Source organism: Chamaea fasciata, unplaced genomic scaffold, assembly GCF_029207755.1.
Source record: "Chamaea fasciata isolate MVZ Bird 193981 ecotype frontalis unplaced genomic scaffold, bChaFas1.0.hap1 SCAF_203, whole genome shotgun sequence".
NCBI lineage: Eukaryota > Metazoa > Chordata > Aves > Passeriformes > Sylviidae > Chamaea > Chamaea fasciata.
Genome location: NW_027094288.1, coordinates 111,596 through 135,858, shown reverse-complemented (window position 1 = coordinate 135,858; position 24,263 = coordinate 111,596). Strand labels below are relative to the sequence as shown.

The following is a 24,263-nucleotide window of genomic DNA, read 5'->3' as shown; positions in this document are numbered from 1 at the left end:
GGAGATACTGGGGACACTCCCAGACTGTCCCAGTTTGAACTGGGGGGCACGGGGACAAACTGGGAGACACTGGGGGGACGCTGGGGGATACTGGGGGGACAATTGGGGACACCCCCAGACACCTCCAGACTGTCCCAGTTTGAACTGGGAGATACTGGGGGGCACTGGGGGGACACTGGGGACACCCCAAGTTTGAACTGGGGGATGCTGGGGGGCACTGGGAGATACTGGGGGACAATTGGGGACACTGGGGACACCCCAAGCCGGTCCCAGTTTGAACTGGGGGGACACTGGGACAAACTGGGGACAGCCCCAGACAACCCTGATGGACACTGGGGGAAAGGAGCGCCCCCTCCCAAAAAAATCCCCAAAATTCCGCCTCAAAAAGCCCAAATCCCCCCCCAAAAAAAGCCAAATTACCCCCAAATCCCCCCAAAAAACCCCAAACCCCCCAAATTTCCCCAAGATCCCCCCGACAAACGCCGAAATTCCGCCCAAACTGGGGGATTTGGGGGTTCCAGGGGGTTCGGGGGGGGCCGATCCCACCAATTTGAGAATTTCGGGGGTTCCCGCCCCAAACCCGCCCTAAACCCGCCCCAAACCCGCTCCAAACCCGCCCCAAACCCGCCCTAAACCCGCCCTAAACCCGGCCTAGCCCCGCCCCAAACCCGGCCTAGCCCCGCCCCAAACCCGCCCGCCGCCGGTGCCGCTCCCGCTCCCGGTACCGGTGCCGCTCCTGTCCTTAAACCCGCCCTAAACCCGGCGTAGCCCCGCCCCAAACCCGCCCTGGCCCCGCCCCAAACCCGCCCTAAGGCCGGCCCAGTGCCGCCCTGGCCCCGCCCCACAGCCGCCCTGGCCCCGCCCCACAGCCGCCCTGGCCCCGCCCGGTGCCGGTGCCGGTCCCGCCCCGTTTCGGGGCCGTTCGGGGCTGGCCCCGGGCCAGCGGCAGCAGCAGCGACGTCACCCCCGGGCCCGGCTCGGCTCGGCCCCGGCACCGGCACCGGAACCGGCCCCCGGCCCCGGCACAGCCCCGGGGACAGCCCCGGCACCGGTGACACCCCCGGCAGGGATCGGGAACAGCGCGCGGGGGGCTCCGGTGGGCACCGGGAGAGGTTCGGAGAGGGCCCGGGGGACATCACCGGGGGGGGTTCGGGGGGCTCCGGTGACACCCCCGGGAGGGATTTGGGATTCCCGGTGACACCCCCGGGACCGGTGACACCCCCGGGGGGGATTTGGGGTTCCCGGTGACATCCCCGGGGGGGGTTTGGGGGTCCCGGTGACATCCCCGGGGGGGTTTGGGGGTCCCGGTGACATCCCCGGGGGGGTTTGGGGGTCCCGGTGACATCCCCGGGGGGGTTTGGGGGTCCCCGGTGACATCCCCGGGGGGGTTTGGGGTTCCCGGTGACACCCCCCCCGGTACCGGTGACACCCCCGAGAGGGATTTGGGGGCTCCCGGTTGCACCGGTGACATCACCGGGAGGGATTTGGAGGCTCCGGTGCCATCCCCGGGGGGGGCGGGGGGGGATCTGGGGCTCCCGGTGCCACCCTCGGTTACCGGTGACATCCCCGGGAGGGGTTGGGGACTCCCGCTTGTACCGGTGACATCGTGGGGAGGGGTTCGGGGGGCTCCCGGGAACACCGGTGACACCCCCGGGGGAGGGTTTGGCGGCTCCCGGTTCCCGGTACCAGCCCCCGGTTCCCGGTTCCCGGTGCCGCCCCCGGAGCCGCATTAAAACCGCGGGGGGGGGCGGGGAGGGGGGGGGGCTCGGATCGAACCTCCCGGTGCCGCTCCCGGTTCCCGGTGCCGCTCCCGGTTCCCGGTGTTACCGGGGGGACTCAAACCGAACCTCAGCCGGTTCCGGTGTCACCGGAGGAGCCCAAACCGAACCTCAGCCGGTTCCCGGTGATGCCGTCAGGGGCTTAGACCGAACCGGGACCAATTCCCGGTGATCCCGGCGTTACCGGGAGGGGGGGGGGGGTACTCAGGGGGTCCAAACCGAACCTCTGCCGGTACCGGAGGAGCCCAAACCGCCCCGGTTCGGATTCCCGGTGATCCCGGTGCTCCCGGGAGGGATCGAACCGAACCACAGCCGGTCCCGGTGTTACCGGGAGGGGTCGAACCGAACCACAGCCGGTCCCGGTGTTACCGGGAGGGGTCGAACCGAACCACAGCCGGTCCCGGTTCCTCTCGAACCCCTCAACCCGAACCTCCGCCGCCGGTCCCGGTGTTACCGGAGGAGCCCAAACCTCCCCGGTTCCGAATCCCGGTGTCACCGGGAGGGGCTCAGGGGGAACAAACCGAACCTCAGCCGGTCCCGGTGTCACCGGGAGGGGTCGAACCGAACCTCAGCCGGTCCCGGTGTTACCGGAGGAGCCCGAAGCGCCCCCCAGGCGGGTTGCCGGTGATCCCGGTGTCACCGGGAGGGCTCGGAGCGCCCCCGGTTCGGGTTGCCGGTGATCCCGGTGTCACCGGGAGGGCTCGAACCGAACCTCAGTCGGTCCCCGGTGTCACCGGAGGAGCCCAAACCGCCCCGGTTCGGGTTGCCGGTGGTCCCGGTGTCACCGGGAGGGCTCGGAGCGCCCCGGTTCGGGTTGCCGGTGCTGCCGGTGTCACCGGAGGAGCCCGGAGCGCCCCGGTTCGGGTTGCCGGTGCTGCCGGTGTCACCGGGAGGGCCCGGAGCGCCCCGGTTGGCATTGCCGGTGTCCCGGGGGCGGTGATGGGCCCACGATGACGGTGCCGCTGCTGAAGATCGGGGCCGTGCTCAGCACCATGGCCATGGTCACCAACTGGATGTCCCAGACGCTGCCGGCCCTGGTGGGCCTCAACGGCACGGCCGTGTCCCGGGCGGGCACCTCCGAGAAAATCGTGAGTCGCCCGGGGCCCTTCGGCGGCTTCGGGGATTCGGGGGGATTTGGGGATTTTGGGGGATTTTGGGGGGATTTTTTGAGGATTTTTTTTGGGGGATTTTTTGAGGATTTTTGGGGGATTTTGGGGGATTTTTTAGGGGATTTTTTGAATTTTTGGGGGGATTTTTTGGGGGATTTTTGGGAGATTTTTTTAGATTTTTGGGGGATTTTTGGGGGGTTTTGGGGGGATTTTTTGGGGATTTTTTGGGATTTTTTGGAGATTTTTGGGGGGATTTTTTTGGATTTTTTGGGGATTTTTTGGGGGATTTTTGGGGATTTTTTGGGATTTTTGGGGGATTTTTTTTTTGATTTTTGGGGGGATTTTGGGGGATTTTTTAGGGGATTTTTTGGGATTTTTTTGGGGGATTTTTTGAGGATTTTTGGGGGATTTTGGGGGATTTTTTAGGGGATTTTTTGAATTTTTGGGGGGATTTTTTGGGGGATTTTTGGGAGATTTTTTTAGATTTTGGGGGGATTTTTGGGGGGTTTTGGGGGGATTTTTGGGGATTTTTTGGGATTTTTTGGAGATTTTTTGGGGGATTTTTTTGGATTTTTTGGGGATTTTTTGGGGGATTTTTTGGGGGATTTTTTGGGGGATTTTTTTGGGAGATTTTTTTAGATTTTTGGGGGATTTTTGGGGGGTTTTGGGGGGGATTTTTTGAGGATTTTTGGGGGATTTTTTGGGATTTTTGGGGGATTTTTTTAATTTTGGGGGGATTTTTGGGGGGACTTTTGGGGGATGTTTTAGGATTTTTGGGGGGATTTTTGGGGGGGTTTTTTAGGATTTTTTGGGGGATTTTGCGGGATTTTTTCGGGATTTTTTGGGGATTTTCTGGGGGATTTTTTTGAATTTGGGGGGGGATTTTTTGGGGGTTTTGGGGGGATTTTTTGGGGTTTTTTTGGGATTTTTTGGGGATTTTTGGGGGATTTTGGGGGGATTTTTTGGGATTTTTGGGGGGATTTTTTGTGATTTTTTGGGGGGGATTTTTGGGGGTCTTTTTATGGGGGGTTTTGGGGATTTATGTTTTGTTTGGTTTTTTTTAAGGGGTTTATGGGGGTTTGGGGGGTTTTTTTGGGATTTTTTTGGGGGATTTTCGGGGGGTTTTTATGAAATTTTTGGGGGGGGAATTTTTGAGGGGTTTGGGGTTTTGGGGGGATGTTTTGGGGTTTTTTTGGGTTTTTTTTGATCACTGTATCCCGGGCCGGGACCTTTGAGAAAATCGTGTCTGGAAACAAATTTGGGGGGGTTGGGGGATTTTGGAGGATTTTTCGGAATTTTTTTTTATTTTTGGGGTTTTTTAGGGTGTTTTTTGACATTTTGGGGGGATTTTTCTTTATTTTGGGGTGGGGTGGGTTTTTTTATTTTTGGTTTTTTTTATGGAGTTTTCTTGGTTTCGGGGGGGCTTTTTGGAGATTTTTTTTAGATTTTTGAGGCTTTGGAATTTTTTAGGGCATTTTTTGGGTTTTTTTGATTTTAGGGGATTTTGGGGAGGTTCAGGGGTTTTTTTTTATTTTTGGGGGGGGATTTTTTTGATTTTTTTTTTTGCTTTTGGGGGGGTTTTTTAGGTTTTTTTTTGGGATGTTCCTTGGGGTTTTTTTTTGGGGGGGTGGTTTTTTTGGGGGCGGGGGTTTGGCGTCTCCTTGGGGATTTTTTTTTGGGCTTTTTTTGGCCTTTTTTGGGTTTTTTTTTGGAGCCGGAGGAGGCTGCGGGCGGGAGCTGCGGCAGAGGTGGGGGAGGGGTAAAGGAAGACCCCCCCCTCCCCCCCCCTCCGGTAATTCCCGGTGCTCCGGGACCCCCCAAAAACCCCCTCGGGGACCCCCCCGAACCTCCTTTGCACCCCCGAATTTTGGGGACCCCCAAAATTCCCCCCACAAAAAAAAAATCCCTTTGGGACCCTCCCCAAATCCCCCCCGGGACCCCCGAATTTTGGGGATCCGAAAAAAACCCCAAAAATCCTCCCCGGGACCCCCCGAATTTTGGGGATCCGAAAAAAACCCCAAAAATCCTCCCCGGGACCCCCCGAATTTTGGGGATCCGAAAAAAACCCCAAAATCCCCCCCGGGACCCCCCGAATTTTGGGGATCCGAAAAAAACCCCAAAATCCCCCCCGGGACCCCCCGAATTTTGGGGATGCGAAAAAAAACCCCAAAAATCCTCCCCGGGAACCCCCGAATTTTGGGGATTCGAAAAAAAACCCCAAAAATCCCCCCCGGGACCCCCCCGAATTTGGGGATCCGAAAAAAACCCCAAAAAATCCCCCCCGGGACCCCCCGAATTTTGGGGATCCGAAAAAAACCCCAAAAAATCCCCCCCGGGACCCCTCGAATTTTTGGGATCCGAAAAAAACCCAAAAAAATCCCCCCAAAAATCCCCCCGGGACCCCCCGAATTTTGGGGATTCGAAAAAAAACCCCCAAAAATTCCCCCGGGAACCCCCGAATTTTGGGGATCCGAAAAAAAACCTCAAAAAATCCCCCCAAAAATCCCCCCAAAAAATCCCCCCCGGGACCCCTCGAATTTTTGGGATCCGAAAAAAACCCAAAAAAATCCCCCCAAAAATCCCCCCGGGACCCCCCGAATTTTGGGGATCCGAAAAAAAAACCCCAAAAATCCTCCCCGGGACCCCCGAATTTTGGGGATCCGAAAATAAACCCAAAAATCCCCCCAAAAATCCCCCAAAAATCCCCCCCGGGACCCCCCGAATTTTGGGGACCCCCGCCCACCCTTCTGGGATTCCCCCCAAAATTCCCCCCCCCCCAAAAATTTTGGAAATCCCACAAAATCCTCCCCCAAAAACCCCCCAAATTTGGGGGAAAACTCCCCAAAATCTCCCCCCAAATTTTCGGGACACCCCCCGAATTCTCCCTCATTTTGGGAAACCCCCAAAAATCCCAAATTTTGGGAAACCCCCCAAAAATCCCGAATTTTGGGACCCCCCCCCCCAAATATCCCGAATTTGGGACCCCCCAAAAATCCCAAATTTTGGGAAACCCCCCCAAATTCTCCCCCCCCCAAATTCCTCAGGAATTCCCCCAACCCCGCCGGGAATTTTGGGATTTTCCCCCCAAATTTTAAAACCCCCCCCAAATCCTTTTTCCCCCCCAATTTTCGGGAAGAATTTTTGGGAATTTTTGGGGTTGCGACAACTCCGGGGAGAGGGAAAAAAAAAAAATTCCCAAAATTTCCCCTCCCCCCCCAAAAAAAATTCCCCCAAAAATTGGGACGGGGATGGAATTTTTTGGGGTTCAAAATCCGCTTTTCGGAGTTTTTTTGGAGGTGGATCGAGGGGTTTGGATGTTGTCGGGAATTTTGGGGGGAATTTTTGGGGAAAAAAAAAAGGGGGAAAAAATTGGGATCAATTTGGATAAATCCCCTCCCCCCCCCTCGTTATCCCGAAAAATCCCGGCTGGAATTTGGGGGGGAATTTTGGGGGGTTGGGGGAGTTTTTTTGGGCTCTTTGGGAATTTTATTGGGAGGAGGGGTTGGGAATTTTGGGGGTTTTTTGGGAATTTTGGGGTTTTTTTGGGGATTTTTGGGGGGGTTTGTTTGGATTTTGGGGTTTTTTTGGGATTTTTGGGGGGGTTTGTTTGGGGGGAATTTCTTGTGGTTTTTTTGGGAATTTTGGGGGGTTTTTTGGGATTTTTGAGGGGGGTTTTTTTGGGAATTTTGGGGTTTTTTTTGGGATTTTTGGGGGGGGTTGTTTGGATTTTGGGTTTTTTGGGGGAGATTTTTTGGGGGGATTTTTTGGGGTGAATTTCTTGGGAATTTTGGGGGTTTTTTTAGGATTTTCGGGAGGGTTTTCTGGGTATTTTGGGGGAAATTTCGGGGATTTGGGGAGGATATTTTGGGGTTTTGGGGAATTTTTTAATTTTGGGGGTTTGGTTTGGATTTTTGGTGTTTTTTGGGGATTTTTGGTGTTTTTTGGGATCGAATTATGGAATTCCCAGCCCCCCTCCCCCCCCCTTCCCTCAGCTGTCAATCAACGCCGCGGGGTAATTAGCGCCGCCGGACGTTAATTAGCGCCTCATTAACCACCCTTGTCCCTCATTAATCATCGGGAAGCCGCTGGAAAGGAAAACCGGGAATCGGCGGAATTCATCCCAAAAAATCCCGGGAGTTTTTTGGGGGATTTTGGGGGGGGGGGAGGGGGAGAAAAAGGATTTTTAATTTTTTTTTTCCCAAATCCCAAATCTCTGCAAAATTCCCTTTTTCCCCCTTTTTCTCCCCCAAAATCCTTTAAAAATTCCCAATTTCCCCCCCCCCCCTCCAAATCACAATTCCCTGGGAAAAAAAAAATCCCCTTTTCCCCCTCAAAAATCTCCAAATCCCCTAAAAATTCGCCCCTTTCCCCCGAAAACACCAAAATCCCTTTAAATTTCTCATTTCTTCCCCCCCAAATCCCTGAAAATTTCCCCTTTCCCCCCTTTTTTCCCCTTTTCTCCCCGAAATCCCGAATCCCAAACCCCGAAATCCCCCAAAATTCCCATTTTTCCCCCCCAAATCCCTAAAATTTCCTTTTTTCCCCCAAATCCCCCCAAATTCCCATTTTTTCCCCCCAAATCCCCCAAAATTCCCATTTTTTCCCCCAAATTCCCATTTTCCCCCCAAATCCCCCAAAATTCCCATTTTTCCCCCCAAATCCCCCCAAATTCCCGTTTTTCCCCCCCAAAATTCCCGTTTTTCCCCCCAAAATTCCCACTTTTCCCCCCAAATCCCCCCAAATTCCCATTTTCCCCCCCAAATTCCCATTTTTTCCCCCCAAATCCCCCAAAATTCCCATTTTTCCCCCCCAAATTCCCATTTTCCCCCCAAATCCCCCCAAATTCCCCATTTTTTTCCCCCCAAATTCCCACTTTTCCCCCCCAAATCCCCCCAAATTCCCATTTTTTCCTCCCAAATCCCCCAAAATCCCCATTTCCCCCCCCAAATTCCCATTTTCCCCCCAAATCCCCCAAATTCCCATTTTTCCCCCCAAAATTCCCACTTTTTCCCCCAAATCCCCAAAATTCCCATTTTTTCCCCCCCAAATCCCCCCAAATTCCCATTTTCCCCCCAAAATTCCCGTTTTTCCCCCCAAATCCCCCCAAATTCCCATTTTCCCCCCCAAGTTCCCATTTTTCCCCCCAAATTCCCATTTTTCCCCCCAAATTCCCATTTTCCCCCCCAAATTCCCGTTTTTCCCCCCAAATTCCCATTTTCCCCCCCAAATTCCCATTTTCCCCCCCCAAATTCCCGTTTTTCCCCCCAAATCCCCCCAAATTCCCGTTTTTTCCCCCCAAAATTCCCACTTTTCCCCCCAAATCCCCCCAAATTCCCCATTTTTCCCCCCAAATTCCCATTTTTCCCCCCAAATCCCCCCAAATTCCCATTTTTCCCCCCAAATTCCCATTTTCCCCCCCAAATTCCCGTTTTTCCCCCCAAATTCCCATTTTCCCCCCCAAATTCCCGTTTTTCCCCCCAAATTCCCATTTCCCCCCCAATTCCCCCTCCCGGCGCCTCCCTCCCGCCCAGGCCGCGCCATTAATTATTCATTAACCTGCCCTAATTAACGATTCCGGGCTGGGGGCGGGGCTGCGGCGGCTCCCGGCGCCGGTTTTGTTGTTGTTGTTTCTCTTGGGGATTTTTGGGTTCAAACCCGGCGATTTTGGGGCTGGATTATTTTGGGGGTTTTTGGTAATTCCTGGGGTTTATCCCGAGGGGGTTTTTATTTCGGTGGGGGGGGGAAATTCCCGGAATTTTGGGGGATTCTGGAGGGGTTTTCCGGGGGGTTGGTTTTTGGTGGGGAGTGACGTCAGCGCGGTTGTGACGTCACCGGCTGGGGAAGGGGGCGTTTTCTGGGGGAAAAATGGGGGGAAAAGGGAAAATGGGGACAAAGAGGGACAAAGGAGGTAATCAAGAGGATAAAAGGGGGAAAATGAGGGGAAAATGGGAAAAAAATGGGGGAAAAGGAGGGGAAAAGGGGAAAAAATGGGGGAAAATGGGGAAAATGGGGGAAAAATGGGGGAAATGGGGGGAAAATGGGGGAAAAAATGGGGAAATGGGGGGAAAATGGGGGAAAAATAGGGGGAAATAGGGAAAATGTGGGAAAAAAATAGGGGGAAAATGGGGAAAAAAGAGGGGAAATGGGGAAAAATGGGGGAAAAAACGGATAAAGGGGAAAAAAGGGGGAAAATGGGGAAAATGGGGGAAAAATAGGGGGAAATAGGGAAAAAAGAGGGGAAATGGGGAAAAATGTGGGAAGATGGGGATAAAAGAGAAAAAAACGGGAAAAAAGGGGGAAAAGGTAAAAAGAGGGAAAAAATGCGGAAAAATAGGGAAAAAAAACATGGGAAAATGGGGGGAAAATGAGGGGGAAATGGGAATAAATGGGGAAAAATAGGGAATAAATGGGGAAAAATAGGGAAAAAACATGGAAAAATGAGAGAAAAATGGGAATAAATGGGGAAAAAATGGGAATTTTGGTGTGGCGTTTTCTGGGAACTGGGACTTTTCCAATTTACTCCGATTTTTCTGGGAATTGCGGTTTTTCCAGACCCTTTTCCAGAGCCCGGACGAGGGCTGGCAGGTTTTCACCTCGGCGCAGGCCCCGGATGGGAAATGTCTGTGCGCCCTTGTGAGGGGGGAAAAATCAGAAAAAAATGGGAAAAAATGGGGGAAAAATGGGAATAAATGGGAAAAGATAGGGAAAAAAAAACAGGGAAAAATGGGGGAGAAATGAGGGAAAATGGGGTAAAAATAGGGAAAAAAATGGGGGGAAAATGAGAGAAAAATGGGAATAAATGCGGAAAAAATGGGGACGAAATGGGGAAAAAATACGGAAAATAGAGGGAAAAAATGGTTGGAAAACGGGAATAAATGGGAAAAAATAGGGAAAAAATGGGGAAAAATAGGGAAAAAAAACATGGAAAAATGGGGGAGAAATGAGGGAAAATGGGGTAAAAATAGGGGAAAAAATGAGAGAAAATGGGAATAAATGGGGGAAAATTGGGATTTTTTCAGTGGGAACTTTTGGTAACTCCGCTTTTTCAGTCTGATGGATTTTCCTGGGAATTGCGGTTTTTCCAGACCCTTTTCCAGAGCCCGGACGAGGGCTGGCAGGTTTTCACCTCGGCGCAGGCCCCGGATGGGAAATGTCTGTGCGCCCTTGTGAGGGGGGAAAAATCAGAAAAAAATGGGGAAAAATGGGAAAAAATGGGAATAAATGGGAAAAAATAGGGAAAAAAAAAACAGGGAAAAATGGGGGAGAAATGAGGGAAAAATGGGGTAAAAATAGGGAAAAAAATGGGGGGAAAATGAGAGAAAATGGGAATAAATGGGGGAAAAATGGGGACGAAATGGGGAAAAAATACGGAAAATAGAGGGAAAAAATGGTTGGAAAATGGGAATAAATGGGAAAAAATAGGGAAATAATAGTGGAAAAATAGGGGAAAAAACATGGAAAAATGGGGGAGAAATGAGGGGAAAATGGGGTAAAAATAGGGGGAAAAATGAGAGAAAAATGGGAATAAATGGGGGAAAATTGGGATTTTTTCAGTGGGAACTTTTGGTAACTCCGCTTTTTCAGTCTGATGGATTTTCCTGGGAATTGCGGTTTTTCCAGACCCTTTTCCAGAGCCCGGACGAGGGCTGGCAGGTTTTCACCTCGGCGCAGGCCCCGGATGGGAAATGTCTGTGCACCCTTGTGAGGGGGGAAAAATCAGAAAAAAAATGGGAAAAAATGGGGGAAAAATGGGAATAAATGGGGAAAAAAAAGGGAAAAAATGGGGGAAAAAACATGGAAAAATGGGGGAGAAATGAGGGAAAATGGGGTAAAAATAGGGAAAAAATGGGGGGAAAATGAGAGAAAAATGGGAATAAATGGGGAAAAAATGGGGACGAAATGGGGAAAAAATACGGAAAATAGAGGGAAAAAATGGTTGGAAAACGGGAATAAATGGGAAAAAATAGGGAAATAATAGGGGAAAAATAGGGAAAAAAAACATGGAAAAATGGGGGAGAAATGAGGGGAAAATGGGGTAAAAATAGGGGGAAAAATGAGAGAAAAATGGGAATAAATGGGGGAAAATTGGGATTTTTTCAGTGGGAACTTTTGGTAACTCCGCTTTTTCAGTCTGATGGATTTTCCTGGGAATTGCGGTTTTTCCAGACCCTTTTCCAGAGCCCGGACGAGGGCTGGCAGGTTTTCACCTCGGCGCAGGCCCCGGATGGGAAATGTCTGTGCACCCTTGTGAGGGGGGGAAAAAATCAGAAAAAAATGGAAAAAATGGGGGAAAAATGGGAACAAATGGGGAAAAAAAAGGGAAAAAATGGGGGAAAAAACCAGGAAAAATGGGGGAGAAATGAGGGAAAAATGGGGTAAAAATAGGGAAAAAAATGGGGGGAAAATGAGAGAAAAATGGGAATAAATGCGGAAAAAATGGGGACGAAATGGGGAAAAAATACGGAAAACAGAGGGAAAAAATGGTTGGAAAACGGGAATAAATGGGAAAAAATAGGGAAATAATAGGGGAAAAATAGGGAAAAAAAACATGGAAAAATGGGGGAGAAATGAGGGGAAAATGGGGTAAAAATAGGGGGAAAAATGAGAGAAAAATGGGAATAAATGGGGGAAAATTGGGAATTTTGGTGTGGCGTTTTCTGGGAACTGGGACTTTTCCTACTTACTCCGATTTTTTTGGGAATTGTGGTTTTTCCAGACCCTTTTCCAGAGCCCGGACGAGGGCTGGCAGGTTTTCACCTCGGCGCAGGCCCCGGATGGGAAATGTCTGTGCACCGCCGTGATCCCCGTGCAGGGCTCGTGCTCCCGCGACCTCCGCAGCCTCCAGCTCCGGCAGCTCCTGGAAAAGGTCGGGAATTTGTGCCGGGAATTTTATCCCCGGGAATTCCGGTGGGAGATTGCCGTTAATGAGCTTTATGAGACCGTTAATTACCTCGTTAAGCGCCACGGAAAACCCACCCAGGGAACGCAGTAACGACCCAAATCAAGCCATTAATTACCGGGAACATCTCATTAATAAAGGCGAATAACTCGTTCATCACCTCATTAACTCAAATTGATTGCTTCATTAACTCATTAATGACCCCAATTAACCGCACGAGTTGCTCAAATTTCCCCATTAATGACCCAAATGAACCCATTAATGACCCAATTTCCCCCATTAATGACCCAAATTTCCCGATTAATGACCCAATTAACCCATTAATGACCCAAATTTCCCCATTAACGACCCAAATTCCCCCATTAATGACCCAAATTTCCCCATTAATGACCCAAATTTCCCTATTAATGACCCAAACTAACCCATTAATGACCCAAATTTCCCCATTAACGACCCAAATTTCCCCATTAATGACCCAATTAACCCATTAATTAACCCCTGCAGGTTCAGAGCATCTCCCAGTCCAGGGAGCTGCTGGATCTCCAAATCCCGGCGATTTCATTAACCCCCAAAAAATTCCCCAAATAACTCAATAATGACCCCAAAATTAGCCCGTTAATGACGCAAATCAACACGTTAATTACCTAATTACCCCATTAATTACCCCCTGCAGGTTCAGAACATCTCGCAGTCCACGGAGCTCCTGCATTAACCCCGATAATTCCTCGATTAACTCAATAATTGCCAAAAAGCCCTTGCATTAAATACGGAAAAAAAACCCGCAAATAATGACCCAATTACCCCATTAACGACCCAATTAACTGATTAATGAACCCCTGCAGGTTCAGAACATCTCGCAGTCCATGGAGGTGCTGGATCTCCAGAACTCGGGGCTTTCATTAACCCAAATAATTCCACAAAGATCCCCAAAATTCCCCGATTAACCCCTTAATAACCAAAAAAACCTCCCATTAATTACCTAATTAGCTCATTAACTGCCCCCTGCAGGTTCAGAACATCTCGCAGTCCATGGAGGTGCTGGATCTCCGCACCTTCCGGGACCTGCTCATTAACGACCCCGATTGACCCCAACAATGACCCCAAATGACCCCATTAACTACCCGATTACCCCATTAACGACCCAATTAATCCATTAATTATCCCCTTTAGGTTCAGAACATCTCGCAGTCCATGGAGGTGCTGGATCTCCGCACCTTCCGGGACCTGCTCATTAACGACCCCGATTGACCCCAACAATGACCCCAAATGACCCCATTAACTACCCAATTACCCCATTAACGACCCAATTAATCCATTAATTACCCCCTTTAGGTTCAGAACATCTCGCAGTCCATGGAGGTGCTGGATCTCCGCACCTTCCGGGACCTGCAGTACGTGCGGAACACCGAGGCGCTGATGAAGGGTTTGGACTCGCGGCTCCGCGTGGCCTCCGAGGGCCACAAAGCCCTCAACGCCCGCAGCTTCCAGGTGAGCGATTCCCCCCCAAAAATTCCCGGATTTCCAGCGGCTTCTATTCCCAAAAAAATCCGACTTTTATTCCCCCCAAAAATTCCCATTTTTGCCCTGTTTTTTTGCCTGTTTTCCCCTCATTTATTCCCATTTTCCCTCGATTTTCCCCCCAATTTATTCCCATTTTCCCCGATTCATTCCCGATTTTTTCCTCATTTATTCCCATTTTTCCTGGATTTTCCCCCCTGATTTATTCCCATTTTCCCCGATTCATTCCCGATTTTTTCCCAATTTATTCCCATTTTCCCTCGATTTTCCCCCCGATTTATTCCCATTTTCCCCGATTCATTCCCGATTTTTTCCTCATTTATTCCCATTTTTCCTGGATTTTCCCCCCTGATTTATTCCCATTCTCCCCGATTCATTCCCGATTTTTTCCCGATTCATTCCCATTTTTCCTGGATTTTCCCCCCTGATTTATTCCCATTTTCCCCGATTCATTCCCGATTTTTTCCTGTTTTATTCCCATTTTTCCTGGATTTTCCCTGATTTATTCCCATTCTCCCCGATTCATTCCCGATTTTTTCCCGATTCATTCCCATTTTTTCCCCCTCCCCGATTTATTCATGTTTTCCCGATTTTTTCCCTGATTTATTCCCCATTTCTCCCAGCCCTTTTATCCTGATTTATTCGATTATATATAATATAATATAATATAATATAATATAATGTAATATAATATAATATAATATAATATAATATAATATAATATAATATAATATAATATAATATAATATAATATAATATAATATAATATAATATAATATATAATGAAAAAAAACAAACCAAAAAATCTTATTAATTTCCATTTTCAGGAGCTGAAGGAGAAAAAAAAAAAACCCCAAAAAATCTTATTAATTTTAATTTTCAGGAGCTGAAGGAGAAAAAAAAAAAACCCCAAAAAATCTTATTAATTTCCATTTTCAGGAGCTGAAGGAGAAAAAAAAAAAAACCCCAAAAATCTTATTAATTTCCATTTTCAGGAGCTGAAGGAGAAAAAAAAAAAAAACCCAAAAAATCTTATTAATTTCCATTTTCAGGAGCTGAAGGAGAAAAAAAAAACCCAAAAAATCTTATTAATTTCCATTTTCAGGAGCTGAAGGAGAAAAAAAAAACCCAAAAAATCTTATTAATTTCCATTTTCAGGAGCTGAAGGAGAAGATGCGGGAGCTGGTGCCGCTGCTGCCGGTGCTGGAGCAGTACAAGGCGGACTCGAGGCTGATCGTGCACCTCAAATCCGAGGTGAGGAACCTCTCGGGGATCCTCCTCAGCATCCAGGAGGAGATGGGAGCCTACGACTACGAGGAGCTGCAGCAGAGGGTGCTGCTGCTGGAGGCGCGGCTGCACGCCTGCCTGCAGAAGTTAGGTAAGAATTCAGACTAAAACCGTGAAATTTGGGCAAAAATCCGAAAAAAAAATGGCCGAGAAACCGCCCTAAATCTGTCCCGAAAGCACGAAAAATTTCCTCGAAATCTGCAACAAAAATTGTCTCAAAACGTCTCTGAAACCATCCCAAAAATCCCCAAAAAAATCCTTCCGAAATCCTCCCAAAATCCTTCCGAAATCCCCCCAAAAATCCTTCAAAAATTCCCCCAAAAAATCCTTCCGAAATCCCCCAAAAAATCCTTCCGAAATCCCCCAAAAAATCCTCCCGAAACCCCCCAAAAGCCTTCCGAAATCCCCCCAAAAATCCTTCAAAAATCCTCCAAAAATCCTTCCAAAATCCCCCCAAAAATCCTTCCAAAATCTCCCAAAAATCCTTCCGAAATCCCCCCAAAAATCCGTCCGAAATCCCCCAAAAATCCTTCTGAAATCCCCTCAAAAATACTTCCAAAATCCCCCAAAAAATCCTTCCGAAATCCCCCTAAAAATCCGTCTGAAATCCCCCCAAAAATCCTTCCGAAATCCCCCTAAAAATCCTTCAAAAATCCCCCAAAAAATCCTTCCGAAATCCCCCCAAAAATCCTTTTGAAATCCCCCCAAAAATCCCCCCAAGAATTCTCCAAAATTCCTCCCCAAATCCCCTCAAACCCCTCCCAAAACTCCCCAAATTCCCCCCAAATTTCATCACCCCCCCCGCCTCAAAATCCCCTCCCAACATCCCTAAAATCCCTTCAAAAATCACCTCAAAAACCCTTCCCAACCCCCCCCCAAAATCCCGAAAATTCCTCCCAAAATCCCCCTTTCCAAATCCCCCAACCCTTCCCCAAACCCCCAAACCACCCATGGACAATTTTCCCCCCAAAATTCCTATTTCCCCCCCCAAAATTCCCATTGCCCCCGCCCTTTTTCCCCCCCCCCCAAATTCCCGGTTTTTTTTTTTTCCCCCAAATCCCCATTTTTCACCCCGATTTTTCCCGAAATCCCGTTTTTTCCCCCCGGATTTCCCCCCTGCAGGCTGCGGGAAGCTGACGGGCGTCAGTAACCCCATCACCATCCGAGCGTCGGGGTCGCGCTTCGGCTCCTGGATGAGCGACACCATGACCCCCAGCGCCGACACCCGGGTGAGAAAAACCCCCAAAAAACCCCCAAATCACCCCAAAAATCTCCCAGGCCTGAGAAAATTCGGGGGGTTTGGGGCGAAATTCCGGCGGTTTCGGGGTGAAAATTGATGGATTTGGGGTCGGGATTTGGGAATCCTTGGGGGGGTGGAGGGATTTGGGGTAAAAAATCCCCAAAATTTTTTGGGGGGGTGAAAATCCGGGGATTCGGGGATCCACGGAGATTTTCGGCGTCTCGGAATGCTGGATTTGGGGGAGGATTTTGGGGAAAATTCCGGCGGTTTTTGGGGCGGAGATCCGTGGATTTGGGGTCTGGAGGGGAATCCCTGAGGGGATTTTGGGGTCCCTGAATCTTGGATTTGGGATTTGGGGGAATTTGGGTAAAATCCTGGCAGCTTCGGGGTGAAAATCCGCGGATTTGGGAATCCATGGCGGGGGTTTTGGGGTCCCCCGAGCCGTGGATTTGGGATTTGGGTGCAATCCCTGCGTTTTTCGGCTGCTGCTCCCCGAAAATCCGGGCGGGGGGGATTCCATCCCGTTTTAACCCCATTTTAACCCAAATTTCCCCATTTTAACCCAAATTTCCCCCATCTTAACCCAAATTTCCCCCATTTTAACCCAAATTTCCCCATTTTAACCCAAATTTCCCCCATTTCCCTCATTTTAACCCCGTTTTAACCCAAATTTCCCCCATTTTAAACCCAAATTTCCCCCATTTTAACCCAAATTTCCCCCATTTTAACTCAAATTTCCCCCATTTTAACCCAAATTCCCCCATCTTAACCCAAATTCCCCCATTTTAACCCAAATTTCCCCCATTTTAACCCAAATTCCCCCCATTTTAACCCCATTTTAACCCCATTTTAACCCAAATTTCCCCATTTTAACCCAAATTTTCCCCATTTAAACCCCATTTTAACCCAAATTTCCCCCATTTCCCTCATTTTAACCCCGTTTTAATCCAAATTTGGCTCATTTTAATCCAAATTTCCCCCATTTTCCCCCCATTTTATCCCAAATTCCCCCATTTTATCCCAAATTCCCCCATTTTAACCCAAATTTCCCCCATTTTAACCCCATTTTATCCCAAACTCCCCCATTTTGACCCAAATTCCCCCATTTTAACCCCATTTTAACCCCATTTTAACCCCATTTTATCCCAAACTCCCCATTTTAACCCAAATTTCCCCATCTTATCCCAAACTCCCCCATTTTGACCCAAATTTCCCCCATTTTAACCCCATTTTAACCCAAATTCCCCCCATCTTATCCCAAACTCCCCCATTTTGACCCCATTTCCCCCATTTTAACCCCATTTTAACCCCATTTTAACCCCATTTTATCCCAAACTCCCCATTTTAACCCAAATTTCCCCCATTTTAACCCCATTTTAACCCAAATTCCCCCCATCTTATCCCAAACTCCCCCATTTTGACCCCATTTCCCCCATTTTAACCCCATTTTAACCCCATTTTAACCCCATTTTAACCCCATTTTATCCCAAACTCCCCATTTTAACCCAAATTTCCCCCATTTTAACCCCATTTTAACCCAAATTCCCCCCATCTTATCCCAAACTCCCCCATTTTGACCCAAATTCCCCCGTTTTCACCCCATTTCTCCCCTTTCAAACCCACCCCCCCCCCCCCCGTTTCAACCCCCCCCTCCCCCCCCCCCCCAATTTTTTTAACCCTTTCCCCTCCGCGCGCGGCCCAGGTGTGGTACATGGACGGCTACTACAAAGGGCGTCGCGTGCTGGAGTTCCGCAGCCTGGCCGACTTCGTGTCGGGCCAGAACTTCGTGCAGCACCTCCTGCCCCACCCTTGGGCCGGCACGGGCCACGTGGTTTTCAACGGCTCCTTGTACTACAACAAGTTCCAGAGCAACGTGGCCGTGCGTTACCACTTCAGGTCCCGCAGCGTCCTGGTGCAGCGCAGCATCTCCGGCGCCGGCTACAACAACACCTTCCCCTACTCCTGGGGCGGCTTCTCCGACATCGACTTCATGGTGGACGAGAGCGGGCTCTGGGTGGTCTACGCCACGAACCAGAACGCCGGGAACATCGTGGTGAGCCGGGTGGATCCTCACACCTTGGAGGTGCTGAGGAGTTGGGATACGGGTTACCCCAAGCGCAGCGCGGGCGAGTCCTTCATGATCTGCGGCGTCCTCTACGTCACCAACTCCCACCTGGCCGGCGCCAAGGTTTACTTCGCCTACCGCACGAACACTTCGAGCTACGAGTACACGGATATCCCCTTCCACAACCAGTACTCCCACATCTCCATGCTGGACTACAACCCGCGCGAGAGGGTTCTCTACACCTGGAACAACGGCCACCAGGTCGTCTACAACGTCACGCTCTTCCACGTCATCAACACGGCCGGGGAGCTCTGAGGGACGGCGCAGAGAATTCCCAGAGTTTGGTGGTTTTGGGTTTTTTTTTTTTTTGGGGGGGGGGGGGAGGGGGGGGTTGTTTTTCCTTTGCTTCCGCGCTTCCCCTTTCAATCCGTGGAATTCCAGAGGGAGGTGACGAGGTGGAAGTTCCCCGGTTCTTGGCGCGTCCCGGACTCGGAATCCTGCTTTAGGCCCGTCATTTCCTTCCTGTTCTGTGGTTTTCCTCTTTTTTTTCCGCCATTTCCCCCTTTATTTTTTCCCCCTTTCCCCCGTTTTTCCCTTTTTCACATTTTTTCCTTCTATCTTCCCCTTCTTTCCTTCTTTTCCCACCTTTTTTCCCCTTTTCCCCCCATTTCTCCCTTCCTCTACCTTTGCCCTCTTTTCCCCACTTTTTCCTTCTTTTTTTAGTCCCGTTATTTCCCTCTCGTGTCGTGTTTTCCCTTTTTTTCCCTCTTTTTCCTCATTTTTTTTTCTCTTTCCCCCCATTTTCCCCTTTATTTTTTCCCCTTTCCCTGTTTTTTCTTTTTCCCCACTTTTGCCCCTTTTTTCCCTTTGTTTTTTCCTCTTTTCCTCATTTTTCCCCCAGTTTTTTCTTTTTTCTCCTTTTTTCACTTCCCTCCCATTTTTTCCCTCCTTTTTCTCCTCTTTCCCGCACTTTCTTCTTCTTTTTTCTCCTTTCCCCCATTTTTCTCTTTTTTTCCCCCCTTTTTCTCTTTTTTTTCCTTCTTCTTTTCCCCCTTTTTTACGTTTTTTCCTTCTCGGCGCGTCCTGAACTCAAATTCTGCTTCAGTCCCATTATTTCCCTCCTCGTTTGTGTTTTTTCTCTTTTTTCCCCTTTATTTTTTCCTCTTTCCCCCTTTTTTCCCCTTTCCCCCCCTTTTTTCCCTCTTTTCCCCATTTTTTTCCTCTTCTTCACTTTTCCTTCCCCCCCTTTTCCTCCAATTTTCCCCATTTTTCCCTTTTTTCGTCAATTTCTCCCTCTTTCCCGCTTTTTTCTCCATTTTTCCCCTCCCACCTCATCGGATTTCCTTTTTTTTTTTTTTTCCCCATTTTTCTCCCAATTCCGCAATTCTTTCCCCTTCCTCCTCCTCCTCCTCGGTTCTTCTGGAATTCCGTCAGATTCCTGGCGCATGGAGCTGCTCTGCCTTGGGGGTTTTTTTTCTGGATTTTTTTTTGGGGGGAGGGGGGGAAATTTCGGGGCCAAATTCCATCTTTATTTATTTTGATGGCAAATTAAAAAATTAAAAAAAAAAAACAACTCCGTTTTTGGTGGGATTTGATGATTTTTCCCCCCCCACTCACTTCTTTCTGTTTTTAATTAATTAAAAAAAAAATCATTATCCGAATTCACGGATCCCAGTTGGAGACTGGGAATGGGCACGGATCCCAGTCCTGGCTCCGGAGGAGAAATTTTGGGAAGTGCAGCCAAGCTCCTGTTGGGTCTGGGCAGCCGTGAGAAAGGGCCCTGCAGGGATTAATTGGGAGTTAATTTGGGAATTGAATCGGGAATTGAATCGGGAATTGGGGCCAGCACGGCACGGGCGGGATCCAAGAGGCGGAATGCGGTGAGAGGGGGCAGGGAGCGGGAATGGGGACAGGGAATATGGGAAAAACGGCAACCACTGAGAGAATATGGGATGGGGATTAGGAAGGTGGGGCCGGGATGAGAAACGGGAATGCAGGAACGGGACCGGGAATACGGGAACGGGACAGGGAATACAGCAATGGAAATGCGGGCCTGGGAGTGGGACCGGGAATATGGGAAGGGGAACAGGGCAGGGAATATGGGACTGGGAAAATGGGAATGGCAACGAGACAGAGAATACGGGACAGGGTCTGGGGAGGAGACTGGGAATGGGATCTGGACTGGGATGGGAGCGGGAGGGGACTGGAACCGGGGTGACACGGGAACGGACAGGGGAAAAAGGGAGTGACAGCGGGGACAGGGGGATCCCGGACCGGAGACACCGGGAACCGGGACGGGGGGACATGGGGACAGTTCCAGGGCAGGGGGTCCTTGATCCGCTGTCCCAGAACCTCCGCCAGGGTCTCCCAGCGCAGCCGGAGCCGCTCGGCCTGGGGAGCCCAAAGCCCCGAGCAAGGCCCAAGTCCCTGCCAGGAACCCTCAACTCCCTGGCACCCAGCATCCCCCACAGCCCCTGGAAGGTCCCTCCGTGTCCCCATGCACGCCTTAGTCCAAAATCTTTATTTGTACTCAGGTTTTGGGTGTGTTTAGAAAGGACAAAGAGAAATGAAAAGAAAACCCAGGTGCCCAGTGGAGCCAGGAGGACGTGGAGCCCCCAGCCAGGTTTGTTCCCAACAGGGATCACCGGCACCAGGGATCACCGGGCTCTGCCCACCGGGGCTCACTGGGGATCATCCAGCGCGGATCCTCCCATGGGGGATGGAGCTGGAGCAGCGCGCGGAGCTCTTCCCGCACTCGGGGCAGTGGCATGGCCTTACTCAGTGCTTGCTCTGTTGGTGTCGGGTCAAGTTAGAGCTGTGTGAGAAGCCCTTCCCACACTGGGGACATTCATACGGCCTCTCCCCGGTGTGGCTCCTCTGGTGGGCAGTCAGGGCTGAGCTCTGCGAGAAGCCCTTCCCACACTGGGGACACTCGTAGGGCCTCTCCCCGGTGTGGATGCGCCGGTGCTTTGTGAGGGCGTAGTTGTGCTTGAAGCCCATCCCGCAGTCGGGGCAGCGGAAGGGCCTCTCATCCGTGTGAATCCGCTGGTGCAGGAGGAGACTGGAGCTGGTCTGGAACCTCATCCGGCACTGGTCACACTCATACGGCCTCTCCCCGGTGTGGATCATCTGGTGTCTGATCAGGTGGGATTGCCGACTGAAGCCCTTCCGGCACTCTGCACACTCGTAGGGCCTCTCTCCGGTGTGGATGTGCTGGTGATTTATGAGGGCGCGGTTTTCCTTGAAGCCGATCCCGCAGTCGGGGCAGCGGAAGGGCCTCTCATCCGAGTGAACCCGCTGGTGTATGAGGAGATTGGAGCTGGTGTGAAACCTCATCCTGCACTGGTCACACTCGTAGGGCCTCTCCCCGGTGTGGATGCGCTTGTGCGAAGTCAGGCCGGAGCTCGTACTGAAGCTCTTTCCGCACTCCCCACACTCGTAGGGCCGTTCCCCCGTGTGGCTTCTCCGGTGTGTGATCAGCGCCGACCCCTGGCTGAAGCTCTTCCCACACTGAGGACACTCGTAGGGCCTCTCCCCGGTGTGGATGCGCCGGTGAGTTACGAGTGCGCCGTTTTCCTTGAAGCCCATCCCGCAGTCGGGGCAGCGGAAGGGCCTCTCATCCGAGTGAACCCGCTGGTGCAGGAGGAGACTGGAGCTGGTGTGAAACCTCTTCCCGCATTGCTCACACTCGTACGGTCTCTCCCCGGTGTGGCTACTCTGGTGTCTGATCAGGTGGGAGCTCGTACGGAAGCCCTTCCCACACTCCCCACACTCGTAGGGCCTCTCCCTGGTGTGGACCATCTGGTGATTGATGAGGTGGGAGCTCTGCCTGAAGCTCTTCCCACACTTCCCACACTCGTAGGGCCGTTCTCCTGTGTGGATCCTCTGGTGTGTGATCAGGCTGGATCTCCACCTGAAGCTCTTCTGGCATTCCGAGCACTTGTGGCGCTTCTCCCCATCGAGAAGCGTCTCAGGGTGCCCCAGCTCCGAGCTGCAGCCCAGGGCGGGTCTTTCCTCCTGGGATCCCCGAGATGTGCGTTTGCAGCCCATCCTGGCGCGGGATCTCCGGGGCTTTTCCTCCCCGTTGCGTTCCTGCGCCGTGGAGCCGCTGCCAGCGGCCTCTCCCACGAGCTCCTGCCGCGGGGATTTGTCCTCCCCGGGCTCCGTGCTCAGCTCCGTGTCTGCGGGAGGAAGGACAAGGACAGGATGGGATTTGTCTCCGCGCCGCAGCCAAGGGGAAGGAGATGCCCTCGACGGGGAAAGGGCCGCTGACTTCCTCCTCACCTGCCTGCGGCTCCCGGGACACCTTCCTCTTCCTCGCGGCCTTCCCCATCGGGCCGAGGTTTGGGACCGGGAAATCCTGCTTTGGGGGGGAAAACAAGGGCTGAGCGCCTTGGGAGCCTTGGATGGCGGCGCCGCCCAAGCGCAGCTGCACAAGTCAGCGCCCCTTTCAGCCTCGGGGGGCCCGGAGCCCGCTCATGTCCAGGCTCTGCCCGCCGGCACCGGGCCATCGCCACGTGGGAGCCGCCGAGATCCCTCCGGGGCCATTTCCGGCTGGGCTTTGGGCTCCTGCAGGATCCCAACATCCCCCGGCCCGCAGGAAAAGGCTCCCGGAGAGCCCCGCCATGGATTTGGGGCGAGCTCCCCCTCCCCGCTCACCTGCGGGTTCCGGGGGGGCGATGCTGCCGGAGCCGGGGGAGCTGCGGCCGGAGCGGGCGGGCGGGGGAACGGCGTGCTGCTGCTGCTGCTGCTGCTGCTGCTGCTCTTCCTCCGGGCCCTCCTCTTCCTCTCCTTGCCCTCCTCTTCCGGCTCCTCCCTTTCCTTGTCCTCTGTCCCTCCTTTTCCTGCTGCTCTTCTCTTTCTCTTTCCCTTTCCCTGTTCCTCCTCCGGCTCTGTCCCTCCTCTTCCTCCCGCTGCTCCTCCGCTCCCAGCCCGGCCCGGGCGGTGCCGACACCCCAAAGCAGCCGCGCTCTGCCCGGGGGGGGTTCCAAAGCGGCCCCGGCCCGCGCGGCCCCGGGAGCGATCCCGGGAGCAGCGGGAGCGATGCCGAGCGCAGCGGGAAGGAACTGGGAGCGCTTTCCCTCCCGGTCTCGCTCTTACTGGGAGCGCTGGGAGGGAACTGGGAGGAAATAGCGCCCGGAGGCGGCTGCAGCCGGGGCTGGGCGGGGCCGAGCCGCGGGGCGTGGTTATGCAGATACGGGAGCGATCGCGCGTTGTGATTGGTGGGCGGTGTGCTGAACTGCGCGCCGTCGTTGCCGTTGTGTTCTGGGCGTGGTTATGCAAATATTTTTCCTGTCGGGTATATGGAAATCCGTGGGCGTGGTTATGCAAATACCGCGGCCCCTCCCGCGCCGTTCCGTGCGCGCAGCCCGTGGGTGGGCCGGGGGCTTTGGGGACCCCACTCCCCAATTCCGGGTCCTCCCCCCCAGCCCCCCGGGATTGCTTCCCGCGCCCACCTGGCGCTTCGGGACCCTCCTGAAATTTTGGAATTTTTGGGTGGTTGTTTTGGGGGGTGCGGCTTCACTGTTTGGAGAATCGGGAATTTTGAGGGATATTCCCGAATTGTGGGCGGATTTTTCCCTTTTAGAGAAAAGGATGGGGAATCCAAAATTCCCAGATTTCGGGATGTGGGGTTTTTTTTTCCCCCCCGCACGGAATTCCCGGTTTTTTACACATTTCTGGGGTAAAAAAACCCAACAAAACCCTCAGAGGATTGAAGGGTTTGGGCCCTCGGAATTCCCTAATTTTCGGGGTTTTCCCCGGTGGAAAATCGGGATCGGGGAACTCCTAAATTTTGGGAATTCCCAGATTTTTGGGGGGCTTTTTTTTTTTTTTTTTTTTGGAAAATTGGGATCGGGGGATCCCAAAATTCGGGATCTCCGACCGCCTGTGAAGGCAAAAAAACGGGGATTGAAGCGTCGGGAGGGGCAGGAAATGCCCAAATTTTTGCCTTGGGGACATCCCGGGGTGTCACCTCCCTGTGTCACCCCTGCCTTGGGGACACCAGGGGGTGTCACCCCACTGTGTCACCCTCCCCAGGCTGTCACCCCTCTGTGTCACCCCCTCATTGGGGGCACCCCGGGATGTCACCCCCGTGTCACCCCCTCAGGGTGTCACCCCCGCCTTGGGGACATCTCTGGGTGTCACCCCCGTGTGTCACCCCCTCAGGGTGTCACCTCCCTGTGTCACCCCCGCCTTGGGGACATCTCTGGGTGTCACCCCTCTGTGTCACCCCCGCCTTGGGGACATCCCGGGCTGTCACCCCTCTGTGTCACCCCCTCAGGGTGTCACCTCCCTGTGTCACCCCCGCCTTGGGGACATCTCTGGGTGTCACCCCTCTGTGTCATCCCCGCCTTGGGGACATCTC

General features: G+C 52.0%; 2 protein-coding genes across 2 annotated transcripts; one reads left to right on the top strand and one right to left on the bottom strand.

Moving 5' to 3' along the window:
* The first annotated feature begins 1,987 nt into the window (after window positions 1-1,987).
* On the top strand, window positions 1,988-19,198 carry OLFM2 (olfactomedin 2). The gene is made up of 6 exons (XM_066208292.1): window positions 1,988-2,866; window positions 11,604-11,753; window positions 13,119-13,274; window positions 14,463-14,682; window positions 15,714-15,820; window positions 17,534-19,198. Exons 1-6 carry the CDS (start codon window positions 2,729-2,731, stop codon window positions 18,209-18,211), a joined length of 1,449 nt encoding a protein of 482 aa, XP_066064389.1. The 5' UTR covers window positions 1,988-2,728; the 3' UTR covers window positions 18,212-19,198.
* LOC136304845 (zinc finger protein 135-like) lies at window positions 19,047-23,114 on the bottom strand. The gene is made up of 3 exons (XM_066208290.1): window positions 22,556-23,114; window positions 22,181-22,256; window positions 19,047-22,077 (listed from the first exon to the last, which is right to left on the bottom strand). The coding sequence occupies exons 2-3, from the start codon at window positions 22,227-22,229 to the stop codon at window positions 20,675-20,677; spliced, it is 1,452 nt and encodes a 483-aa protein (XP_066064387.1). The 5' UTR covers window positions 22,230-22,256; window positions 22,556-23,114; the 3' UTR covers window positions 19,047-20,674.
* Window positions 23,115-24,263: the final 1,149 nt, after the last annotated feature.

Excerpts from the sequence above, each read along its gene's own strand:
- OLFM2 (XM_066208292.1), top strand. The coding sequence starts at position 2,729 with ATGACGGTGCCGCTGCTGAAGATCGGGGCCGTGCTCAGCACCATGGCC. Across the intron at positions 11,754-13,118 it reads TCCGGCAGCTCCTGGAAAAG|GTTCAGAACATCTCGCAGTC; the intron begins GTCGGGAATTTG and ends TACCCCCTTTAG. Across the intron at positions 15,821-17,533 it reads CCCCCAGCGCCGACACCCGG|GTGTGGTACATGGACGGCTA; the intron begins GTGAGAAAAACC and ends CGCGCGGCCCAG.
- LOC136304845 (XM_066208290.1), bottom strand. The coding sequence starts at position 22,229 with ATGGGGAAGGCCGCGAGGAAGAGGAAGGTGTCCCGGGAGCCGCAGGCA. Across the intron at positions 22,078-22,180 it reads GTCCCGGGAGCCGCAGGCAG|ACACGGAGCTGAGCACGGAG; the intron begins GTGAGGAGGAAG and ends TTCCTCCCGCAG.